Genomic DNA, 12,039 nt, shown 5'->3' on the forward strand with positions numbered 1-12,039 from the left:
CACCCCACAAGGTATCAGATCCAAATTTCAATTCTAGATCCTTTTGATTTCTAGGTCCTTTTCCCTGCACTATTTCGGTATCATTTTATTAGCAGTCATTATATCAAAATTCACATTTAGAGGATCCAAAGGACAGTCTTAGAAAATTCCAAAGCATATGTAATTAGATTTTAACAGTAAGGGAGAACATATTCTCATTATAGCAGAGCCCTTAAAAAGTCAAGAATAATACTAAGAATTAAGTGCAGTTCTGTGAAGAACTAGAAATGCACTCTATACACATACTGTCACTTAAAGCAAAGTCCCGTGGGATTGTTAACACATTTCCGTGTACGTAGATTTCAGAGGCAGACGTCATTAGCTTGGTTTCTTCACTGGACCATGATACCTTTCTAACTAATATTTTGTTATTTTTGCAATTTCAATGTATTGTTTCCTCCTGATCTCCCAGGCAGAATTAGACAGGCTTTTAAAGTACACAGGGCCTGCTCTATTATAGCTCTCTTCACATCATACTGTAATCTGTCTTTCTGTCTGTCTTGGCCACCATACGAAAGGCTCCTTGTAGAGTGGATCGCAGTCAGTGTTGGATCTCATCTCCGAGCGCATTATCTGGCACATAGAAAGCATTCGATAAGCAGTTGTCCAAGAAGTCAGTCTTCACAGTAATCCTGTGAGAGTAGTTCCTATCTCACGTTTTACAAATGAGGGGGATGGGGTCGGCGAGGTAAAGGAAACTGATCCAAGGTCGCACGACAAGTTAAGAGGATATGTAACACCTGTGTTCTCAACTCCATAGCCTTCTTCTGCCCGGCACAGCACAGCCCGACTCTTGTGGCTGGTGGTATTGGGGTTGGTAGTAGAGGTTTTGTTGAGGGTGGCTTGGACTATGGTGAGGTAGTGAAGCAGGTCATCTTGGGGGACTTGGAGGTGGCCTTTTCAACACCTGAATTTTAGATCGATCTTAGCATAGGCTGCTTACCTGCATCTGAGAACACGAGTGTTTTCTCGGTAAATGTGTGTGGGTCTCATGGCCCCTGCCCCCTCCCTGGCCCACGGTTGTGCTCCCGATACCTTCCTTTGACCGCCTTGCCAGTTGAGATTTTCCGGCAGCCTTGTTGCTGTGCTTCTCTTTTTATCATCCATCACCCATTTGCACTGCTCATCCCCCCCTGCCTTTTAATAGTCAGTGACAAGCCAATCATTTTTATTAACACTTGAAAATGCTATTTTGCTGTTAAACCAATACACGCAATTGCCCTAATCTGCTGCCAAATTGGCGTAATCAGAATCAGGTTTCAAAAGGTTTGGATTTCAGCAGGGCTGCCCACACTGTCCTTAGAGGCCTATAAATTAATTATAATTAAGAACCATGTGCAGATGTTAGATGAGAAACTTTGAACAATTTTGGTGTCTGCCCTTACAGAATATTAAAGGGAAAAAACTCCATGAGTGACTATTGCGGGTGAGAGTACACACAGTCGTCTATGTTAGTATTACAAATTTCTATTAAAACAGACACGTAGAAAGTGATTTATAGGGGCGCCTGGGTGGTTCAGTTGATTGAGCGTCCGACTTCGGCTCCGGTCATGATCTCATGGCTCGTGGGTTCGAGCCCCGCATCGGGCTCTGTGCTGACAGCTAGCTCAGAGCCTGGAGCCTGTCTTTGGATTCTGTGTCTCCCTCTCTCTCTGACCCTCCCCTGCTCATGCTGTCTCTCTCAAAAATAAATAAAACGTTAAAAAAAAATTACAATAAAAAGAAAGTGATTTATAAACCTTTCTTAGTTATCTCTACAAGCCTTGTGTTAAGAACTTGGGTGACAGTAGATGTGATCCTTCTGCCTTTGTACATAAAGCAGGAGTGAACGGCTCAGATAGGAAAGCCTAGACTGAGCCACCGGAAGTGTTGTAGAACAAGGGAGGAGCTCAGGTGGTAGATCTGCTTGGATCAAACAAGAACAAGGATGCTTTTATTCAGCAGACAACCTAGGAAACAAAATTTCTCTGCCGAGGAATTCAAAGCCACATTTGCTTTTGTAGTGATGAGGGCATCGTCTCGTAGGGGTCGAAGGGACTGGTAGTCTTTGGAAGGGCCTTCTTGCCTGCGTTATGTAGGAGGACTTGATGGTTCGTCTGCTGGGTCAAGGGTTTGCCGGTATCTTTTCCCTCTCCCATCTATCCTGCTCGTCTCTGATCACACACTTTCCCAGAAGCAATTTAACTAAGATTCTGTTTTCTTTGATTTTCTGTATTCGTTGTGGCTATGGTATGTTTAAATGCATTTGGGGTTGGTTCCGCACAGGAGTGTACTTCGATAAGTAAATACCTAAAGGACCAGGGAACACTATTTATCGCCACGACAATCACTACATTAAAAACGGATTCGATGTCCTTGTGGGATGTCCAAGTAGACTTTTCTGTCATCACTCGTTTCATGGGCACACGGTCTCAGCACCTGCCCCCACACCCTAGACTACCAGGATTTCCTACCATGTTCCTCTCTGAAGAAAGAGCAGGGGCAATAGAGTTCAGAAGCTTCTAAGAGAGTAATGGATGATGGTAATGGTGTGAGACGGAGGAGAACAATGTAGAGAGAATAACAATGCAGAGAGAAGTTATTGGTTCTGAGTCAACTGAAATCAAAGAGTCATGCCTTTTGTATGTTATTTCTACAGATTTAGATGATGTTTAGATGATACTTAGCAGGCCCTAAATGCATTTGGGGATTGAAATTGGGTTTCCAAATGCCCTGAATATATAGATAACATTGGAATTCATTTGCTAGAAGGAGATACTAGTTTTGTATTTCAGAACGGCAGTAGATAGTACATGTTTCACATCTGTAATACTCACGCTTACTGCATCGGATGGTTGTTGAACACATTTATTGCCTAAGCTAAGCATTCTGAGTCAAAAGTACCTTTCTGGTTCAACATTTTCTCTGCTCCTATAAATTTGAATTTAGAAAGTATAACTTAAAACTCAAAATTGACCTGGAACTTAAATTTAATTTATGTTAATTAAAAATTTTTATTTTGGATCTGTTCTGCAGAATTAAGTTAATCATACCTCTCAGTTCGTGGCACACTTTTATTATTGGCTCAGATAAGGATGTCTTGTTTAATTAATTAGTTCTTTCCAGACCTTTATCTTCCGTATACATTTTAGAATAAATTAATAAAATTCCTTAAAAAATTCTACTGTTATTTTGATGGAATTGACTTGAAGTTATAGATTAACTCAGGAGAAAATAGAACTCTATACTATTGTCATCACGTCCACGAATGAGGTATATTTGTTTGGGCCTTTTTTCATAACCTTTAATAGAGTTTCAAATTTTCTCTGCAGAGGTCTTATGTATTCTTTGTTAGTTCCTAAGTAATTTCTAGTTGCTTTTGCTGTTATGACTATCATATTTTCTAGTTGGTTAAAGAAGAGCTAGTGATGTTTTCTAAGAGTATTATTTATCTATCAATCATACCCTTACCCATATTAATACTAATAGGTTTAAAATTCCATTGGATTTTCTATGTAGAAAAATCTTAATATCTTCATATAATGCTAGTTTTTTGTCTTTCATTCACATTCTTAAAAACTTTTGCCTTCTTGACTTACTTTATTACCAGAATATCCAGTAGCAGGAATAGCATTAACCTTGCCTTTTTCTCAATGCCAAATGAAATGTGATTAAGAGCCTTTAGTATATACTCATACCAAGTAAAGATTGATGGTCTTCTTCATTTCCTATTATCAAAGAATTTTTTTAGAACATATGCTAACATTTGTGTCATAAATAGGTGTTTTCCTTAATCAAGTGGGTTTCCGTCATTTAAAAAAATTTTTTTTAATGTTTTATTTATTTTTGAGAGAGAGATAGAGACAGCATGAGCAGGGGAAGGTCAGAGAGAGAGGGAGACACAGAATCAGAAGCAGTCTCAGGCTTTGAGCTGTCAGCACAGAGCCGACGCGGGGCTTAAACCCACGAACTGCGAGATCATGACCTGAGCCAAAGTCCGACGCTTAGCCAACTGAGCCCCCCAGGCGCCCTCATCATTTTTTTTTTGAGATATTCATGTAACTATCTCCCTTAGTCCATTAAAGTGGTAAATTATTTTTATTTGTATTCTAAAGTTAAGCCATCCTTACATTGCTGGTATAAGCCACACTTGATTATGATTATTGTTTTTAAAATGTAATATGTATTTTTTTAGCTAATATTTTGTTTAAGATTTTTTTTTTTTTTGCCTTTATGTTCACAAGTAAAGGGACCAATGATAATCTTTTCTTGTACTATAATTGTACTGGATTTAGAACTAAACTTTCATTGTTTTTCTGTTTTGTTCAACTTGTATGAACAAGGCTCTCCATTTCGTTTTTTGATTTAAAAAAATTTTAAGTGTTTGATTTATTACTGAGAGAGAGACAGAGCATGATGTGGGGACAGAGAGAGGGAGACACAGAATCCTTATCAGGTTCCAGGCTCTGAGCTGTCAGCACAGAGCTTGACATGGGGCTCGAATCCACAAACTGTGAGATCATTACCTAAGCCGAAGTTGGACACTTAACCAACTGAGGTACCCAGGCGCCCCAAGGCTCTCCATTTCTTACCCAAAAGTTTGGTAGGCCTCATCTATGAAACCACATGTGCCTGTTTTCCTTTATTTTGGTAAAGGTGGGGTGCAAGGGTGGTGAGGTGGTTTTGGTGAATTAGAGCTGGAGGAGTTTAATAACCATTTTATTTTCTTTAATGGTTATTATATTCAAATTTTCCACATTTTCTTGAACCTTGTTTTGCCTTTTTACATTTTCGTACAATTATTTGTACATTAAGTTTAGAAGCAATTGATTTTCATAATATACTTTTATTATTTTATATATTTTTTATTTGAGAGAGAGAGAGAGCATAAGCAGGGGAGAGGGGCAGGGAGAGAGAGAGAGGGAGAGAGAGAGAGAGGGAGGGAGGGAGAATCTTAAGCAGGCTCTGTGTTCAACACAGACCCGGATGCAGGGCTCAATCTCATGAACTGTGAGATCATGACCTGAGTTGAACTCAAGAGACTGATGCCTAACCAACTGAGGCACCCAGGAGCCCCTATACTCTTATTATTTTAAAATTTCCATTGTATATGTTGTTATTTTCCCTTTTTAATTGTCAACTTAATTTGCATTTTCTCTATTTTTTCTGTGATTGGTCTTGTCAGAACTTTGTCTTTGGTAGTCTTTTAAAAGACCAGCTTTTGGTTTTGTATTTTCTCTTATTTACCTTGTGTTTCATTCATTTATGCCTTTTTCTGTATTATTTAATTTCTCCCTGTGGTTGATTCAGGTAATTGTTCAATAAGTGAAAATTTAATTACAGTTAATTATTTTTCATTTTCTATTTTCTCATAAATGTACTTAAAGGTAAAAGCTTCTCTGCAAAGTGTTTAGTTATACTCCTAAAATTTTGAAATTTAATGTTTTAATTCTTATCCTCTTTAAAGGATTTTTAGTTTCTTATAATTTCTCAACTTTAGAGTTATTTAGTAGTAAGTTTTCAAAAGGTTTTTGGATATGTGATTTTTTTAAGCTACCTTTAAAAATTTGTTTTTAATTTAGTCACATTATAGAAAAATGGCAGTTGTTTCATATGGATTCTTTGGAATACAGTGAGGCATTTTTGTAAATTTAGTATTTTCTATGTACTTAAAAAAGAGTATGTATTCTCTTTTGTACATGTGTTTCTGGATCTGTAAACAGGTACAGGCTTATTATCTAGGCTTTTTTTTTTTATCATTTATGTCTTTGTTTATATTTTTATATTTTGTATCTTGGTTTACCTGTTTCTCCCTAGGTGTTTTAGTGACTGCTTCATACATGTTAAGTCTATATGCTAAGATACACATATGTTTAGGATTATTGAGTATCTTCTTGGTACCAGTTTGTGACATCTTTCATTGTTACTTTTTCTTAAGAGTTTTAAAAAATGTTTATTTATTTTAAAGAGCAAGAGAGAGACAGAGCACAAGCAGGGGAGGGGGCAGAAAGAGAGGGAGACACAGAATCTGAAGCAGGCTCCAGGTTCCAGGCTGTCAGCACAGAGCCCGACGTGTGGCTCGAACTCACAAACTACGAGATCATGACCTAAGCCGGAGTTGGATGCCGAACAGACTGAGCCACCCACGCGCCCCTCATTGTTACTTCTAATATTTTCTCATTTGGCTTTTATTTTATCTTGATATTTAAAATTTTGATAGATATTCTCACCTCCGAGAAGGTTATACTCATTTATACTTCATTTGACTTGCACCGTACGAGACTCTTTATTTCCCTGTACTCTCTAATTTTACGAATTTTAAGGCTTGTACAGCCTAGCTTTCTGTTTTGATTGGTAGCTTGGGAAACTGGACCTGATACACAGTCCTGGCACTTTTGATCTTCATTTCTCTCACTGTCAATCATATTCGAATCACAGCCTCCCTAATTGGTTCATTCCAAATAGCGTCCTGACTGCATTATGGGATGGTGCTTGGAAAATTTGAGCTAATCATCTATTAAATCACATTTTATCCTTCCTGCTGGTGTTGCCCGAGGACTCAGTTCTCTCTGAGGACAGAATTGGCCCGGATCCTCACTCAGATATGTCTTCTTTCGGAGTCACTGTGGGCAGAGCGGAGAGCGGCTCCTGTCTTTGCCCCGCACCTGGTGTAGGCGTGAACTTAGGCTGCTCTGGTCGCCTGCTTGCTAGACGTCTGGTGACCGCTCAGCTTGCGCTTCGAGGAGGCAGAGGGCGCGGAGGTGGACGGCCGGGTCTCCAGTCCTGTCCCTTTGCTGTTGGCTCTGCTTGTGCACCCTGGTGCCCCAATTCCTGGCATGGTTTGGGGGCGCCACGCTCCCCGGATTCCCATTACGGACCCTGGCCTGAGTGGCTCTGGAATTCTGCTGCACTTGACCGGCAAGCCAGCAGCTGGGCTTGCTGCTACCCTGAGGCCATTATGAGGCATCTCCTTCTGGGAGTTATATTGGTCAGGGAACTCATATCTCTCGCCCCCTGTGAGGCTCCTCTTAATACTCCTCTCAGCCTCGGTCTGCATTTCTCTCACTCCACCTCCCACATGCTGACTTTTTGCTTTCACGAATAGCTAGTCTCCTTGAACAACTTTTATAGAAGCTTAAAGGTAACATCCTTTGCATCTATAGAGTACTTTTCTTCAAAGCACTTCCATATACATACTATCATTTGATCCTCACAAGAACTCTTTCAGGTATTTGGGTTAGGCATATATCCTGATTTCACTGACAAGGAAGCGGTGACAGTGATTAGGCAACCTGCCCATCCTCAGGTGCTTAGTTACTGTGGACCTGATATTAGAGTGCAGGTTGTTTTCATCTGGAGATTTCAATCATTCATTCATTCATATACTCTTATTATATTGAGAGGCGGCAGAAAGGATAGATAAACTTTAATGCCACCCCTTATTAACTGCATGACCTTTGTCATGTACTTAACCTTTCAGAAGATCAGTTTCCTGACTTGTCATATCGGGGAGGATTATAACTTACAATGTTTATATGTGATTTAATAATACATGAAAATTATCTGGCAATAGTAGTGTCTGGCATATGGTAAGTTACAGGTAAAATGTTATTATAAATACGTAACATGTAAAATCGGTTACTGTTCTAGGTAAAAAATGGTCAAATACTGACAGTTTTATGATGGCAGAAATTCAGTGGCTACCACTTATCGAGTCCTTCCTTATTGTGTATGAGGCCCTGCACAGCCCCCAGCATGGGCACAGAGGTGGGAAAAGGTCTTCTTTGTGTGTCTCTATGTTCTGTTAGACAGTGGGTGAGAGAGCCCATGTCTGTTGCATTCCTCAGACTAAGGACAATGTTTACTGGGCAGTAGGTGCTCCATAAATGCTTACTGAGCCTAACAGACCCCCACCTGCAAGGAGAATACCACCTAGTTAAGGTAAGCAGTCACATAATCATATAATTGTAACAGACTATTAAAGGTATTTAGGTAGAGATACATGCAGGCTATTGGGAGAGCCCAGAGGAAACCGTGCTCCATTCTACCAAAAGACAGTGAAGTCCAAGGCGGCAGGGTGAGGGGGGCTGGGTGCACAGCCACATAAAGCTGCTGCACCAAGACTGGCTGTGGTCTGTCTGTGGAAGGAAGCAAAAGCAATTTGCTTACCTTGGACAGCACGCTTGCTTTCAACTAACCCCCTTCTAATGTGTGAAATTGAGTTTGTATTCAAAGCAGCTTCTTTGTTTGTCTCCCTGTCTGTCTGTTGCTGGTATCTCCCTTAATGTATTGCTTTCTAAAGTGCTCTGCTCTATCCTGGGTACAAAAGAGACGCTCAGTAAAACCAGATTCTATTCTTTCAGTGTCACAACTAGCCCTTGCATAACAAAGTGTAATATATTGTGTGAGAAGAAATAGAGGAACACAGAGATATTTAAAAAAAAAAAAAAAAGAGCAAATAAAACATCAAAGTTAGAGAGTGTAGAATGCATTAAAGTTAATAAACTGTCATGGCAGAATGGACCACTTTTCAATGCGAAGGAATCTGATTTAGGGACTTGTAACTAACTGTAGGATTTGAATCTCATTGGAATGAAGTTAGCTGCTGGTTTTGCCAAATTCTCCATCTTTTGGTTCTCCTTGAGAACCGGTCTTTGAAACTGAACAGATTCGTATCACAATTATTATTTTGTCAATAGCTTTTTGAGATGCTAACCCTCTCTGTCTCCCTCCGGATAGTTAGTGCTGCTCACCCCCGTCTAGCACTGCTTTGCTTTAAGCTCTAGGAGGCAGAATGTGAGCCCTGGAGCTCATGTTAGGTTGGACACAGTCCATCAGCATGGGTTTCCAGGGCTCATGTGGCCATTCCCTGTTTCCACAAGGACACGGAGGGGCGCCTTGGTGGCTTAGTCGGTTGAGCATCCGACTTCGGCTCAGGTCATGATCTCACGGTTCGTGAGTTCGAGCCCAGCATCGGGCTCTGTGCTGACAGCTAGCTCAGAGCCTGGGGCCTGCTTCGGATTCTTTGTCTCCCTCTCTCTCTGACCCTCCCCTGCTCATGCTGCCTCTCTCTCTTGGAAATAAATAAAACATTAAAACAAAAATTAAAAAAAGAAGAATAAAAAAGGACACGGAGACCAGAAAATTGTCAGGAGTGAGCCACACTCAGGTGTGAACCACTGAGCTACTCGTCTTATTCACAAGTGACAGACAAGACGATCAATACACGTCTCCTTCTTGGCAGCGTGGAGGGATGACTACAGCAGCAAGAGCTCCAGAATGTTTTCTGCCAAGAACTGGAATGGATTTTGTGCTTCTCCAGCCACAAAATGTCCTCAGCATCTTACTCCCAAATCATTAATGCCCTTTTCAGTTGGTCTGTTCAGACTGAATGCTTCCTTATCTTTCTTTTCAACATCCTCATTGTTTTCTTTTTGTTAGTTGAACTCTCAAAGTTTGGAGATCCTAGTATCTCGCCTTTTCTTTCAGACAAGCAGATATTAAGCAGCATTTTCATCCCTGACCTTTGCAGAAGAATGAGAATCCCTGGTTCTGGTTTTGGGTGCAGTCTGTAGAATTTTCCTCAGAGAACAAAAATGCCATGTTTACATATTAGCACAGTGGTATTACAATATCACTGACCTTGGGAAAATTACATAATTGTTTTGAGCTGCAGTTTCTCCACTTGAGAAATGGGGATAACAGATGACTAGTTTATAGGGTTTCTATGAGGACCAAAGAGATTGCATATAAAGAAACACCTGGCACAGCGCAGAGGGTCTAACAGATGTGTAATAAATGTTTACTTAAATCAAAATAATATAAGCAGGATCAGTTCTATTTAAATAAGAAGACCTCTTGGAGAATGGTGAAAAACGTGAAGAGACATGACCACACTCGGTAGGGAGCTGTGTCCTCAGCCTGGTGCACAGGGTAAGATTTAGGGGCATACGTGGAAGCAAAAGGAACGAATTTGTTGTGGGTAAAAGACGGTGAATTATGCTCAGATACGAGCCAGTCCTCTGGAGGAAGTCACTGCTGTAAGATACCATGGAAAATTTTTCTAAAGTGGTTCTAACATTACTACAGATACCAATAGTATTTGTCTAAATCACCATACTCTGATGTATAACAAATCATAATAAAACTATTCCTTGTAATCATTGATGATGTGAGAGGTAGTGTGGCGTAATGCAATGGAATGCAAATTAGCCTAAAAGCCAGAAGATCTGGATTCATGTCTGTTTCACTTAATTGGTACCTAGTCTTGGACTTCTTAGCTTCTTTTAGCCTTGCCTTTAACATCTATAAAATAGGAAAAATAATGTCTTTCTTACCTTTTTACTGCTGGAAAATTGTCAGGATCAATTGAGATTTTTTTTTTTTTTTGGTTTATTTATTTATTTTGAGAGGGGAGAGGGGCAGAGAGAGAGGGAGAGACTCCTAGGCACTGATGGTGCAGAGCCTGATGCAGGGCTCGACCTCACCAACTGTGAGATCATGATCAAGAGTCAGAGGCTTAAATGACTGAGCCACCCAGGTGCCCCAAGATGTTCTTTAAAGTACTCTCCATGAATTTTTTTTAAGGAGAAAAGTCAGTTACTAAAAGAGTTGCTGAGGAATTTCCAGGCTCTTGTTCTCGTTGAAGTGAACGCAGAGTAGAGGGGCTTGTGCTTCTGTAGCTCCGTACAGCCAGCCTGTGCAGACCGTGTTTTGTTGCTGGCTTCTGCTGAGTGCATTTCGGGCTGCTCATTTGCCTGGCCTCTGCCATCCCCTTGGCCCAGGAGAAATTCAGAGACGGACTATGGCAGAAGTGCCGGGGATCACACAGCAGCAGCAAGACCCCCTCTTGGAGACGCCTGCATATGTGCCCTTGGTGTGGCTGCCTGGACCACTTGCATCCTCTTCTCTTTTCCCTCTGTTTGCTGCTGATGGCTATAGAATAGCTTTCCTTGTTCTGCTTAAGGGTTTCTGGTGCTTTTGAAAGTTTTTTTCCCCCCTTTCTCCTATTCTGCTGAGCAAACACAAGAGATCAGGGGCAAGGCTAGAAGATGGAAGTTGGGTTCGATGATCAGTGGAAGGAGATGAGGCCCTTGACTTGCAGTATCCATTCCCTTCCGAGAGAGGATGTCCAGTAGTGTCGGTAATTTAACCACTCTCATTTTGTGTTTGCAGGGAGTCGACGAGTTGAAGATGAAGCCCAGAGCCGAGTGCTGTTCTCCCAAGTTCTGGTTGGTGTTGGCTGTCCTGGCCGTGTCAGGCAGCAGAGCTCGCTCTCAGAAGAGCCCCCCCAGCATTGGCATCGCTGTCATCCTCGTGGGCACTTCCGACGAGGTGGCCATCAAGGATGCCCACGAGAAAGATGATTTCCACCATCTCTCCGTGGTACCCCGTGTGGAGCTGGTAGCCATGAATGAGACTGACCCAAAGAGCATCATCACCCGCATCTGCGATCTCATGTCCGACCGGAAGATCCAGGGCGTGGTGTTTGCCGACGACACAGATCAGGAGGCCATTGCCCAGATCCTTGACTTCATTTCAGCCCAGACTCTCACCCCCATCCTGGGCATCCACGGAGGCTCCTCTATGATAATGGCAGATAAGGTAAAGGAGGGAATCGGGGAGGAGAACCTGGGCACTTGTATCGAGAACTAAATGATGCCTGTGTCTTAATGCAAAGTTTGATTATGCAAGAAAGTAACCAGAATGCACGGAGTAGGTGGATAGATCAGGAATCAGTTTCTCCCTTCGGAGATGAGCGTGAGGAAAAGATACTGGTATTCAGAGTTCCTGTTTGTCCATTTGTTTGCAAATGGATTTACTGAAATGACTAAGAGATGTTGAAGCTTGTAGTTCTTTCTGTGATGCATTTTCTTCCAATATGTAAATGTGTGTATGAATAGCTCCTTCAAATCTTTAAAATAAGGCGTGCTCTCTTCTTTTTTGGTAACACAAATTCTCCCCCCACCCCTCCCCCCCCAGCTTCAGGACTATAAAAAGAAAAATCCCTTGTGGCAGATT

At 41.3% G+C, this 12,039-nt stretch overlaps 1 protein-coding gene across 1 annotated transcript in view; it reads left to right on the forward strand.

The window, feature by feature from the left end:
• The window catches only part of GRIN2B (glutamate ionotropic receptor NMDA type subunit 2B), a 413,753-nt gene that overhangs the window by 110,370 nt on the left and 291,344 nt on the right, over positions 1 to 12,039 (forward strand). The window contains exon 2 of the mRNA XM_077756396.1: positions 11,194 to 11,622. Coding sequence (XP_077612522.1) covers positions 11,212 to 11,622 — 411 coding nt within the window. The 5' untranslated portion in view covers positions 11,194 to 11,211. The remainder of the gene's footprint in view (positions 1 to 11,193; positions 11,623 to 12,039) is intronic.

The sequence above is a fragment of the Crocuta crocuta genome, unplaced genomic scaffold (genome assembly GCF_008692635.1).
Source record: "Crocuta crocuta isolate KB4526 unplaced genomic scaffold, BGI_CrCroc_1.0 scaffold262, whole genome shotgun sequence".
NCBI classification, from domain to species: domain Eukaryota; kingdom Metazoa; phylum Chordata; class Mammalia; order Carnivora; family Hyaenidae; genus Crocuta; species Crocuta crocuta.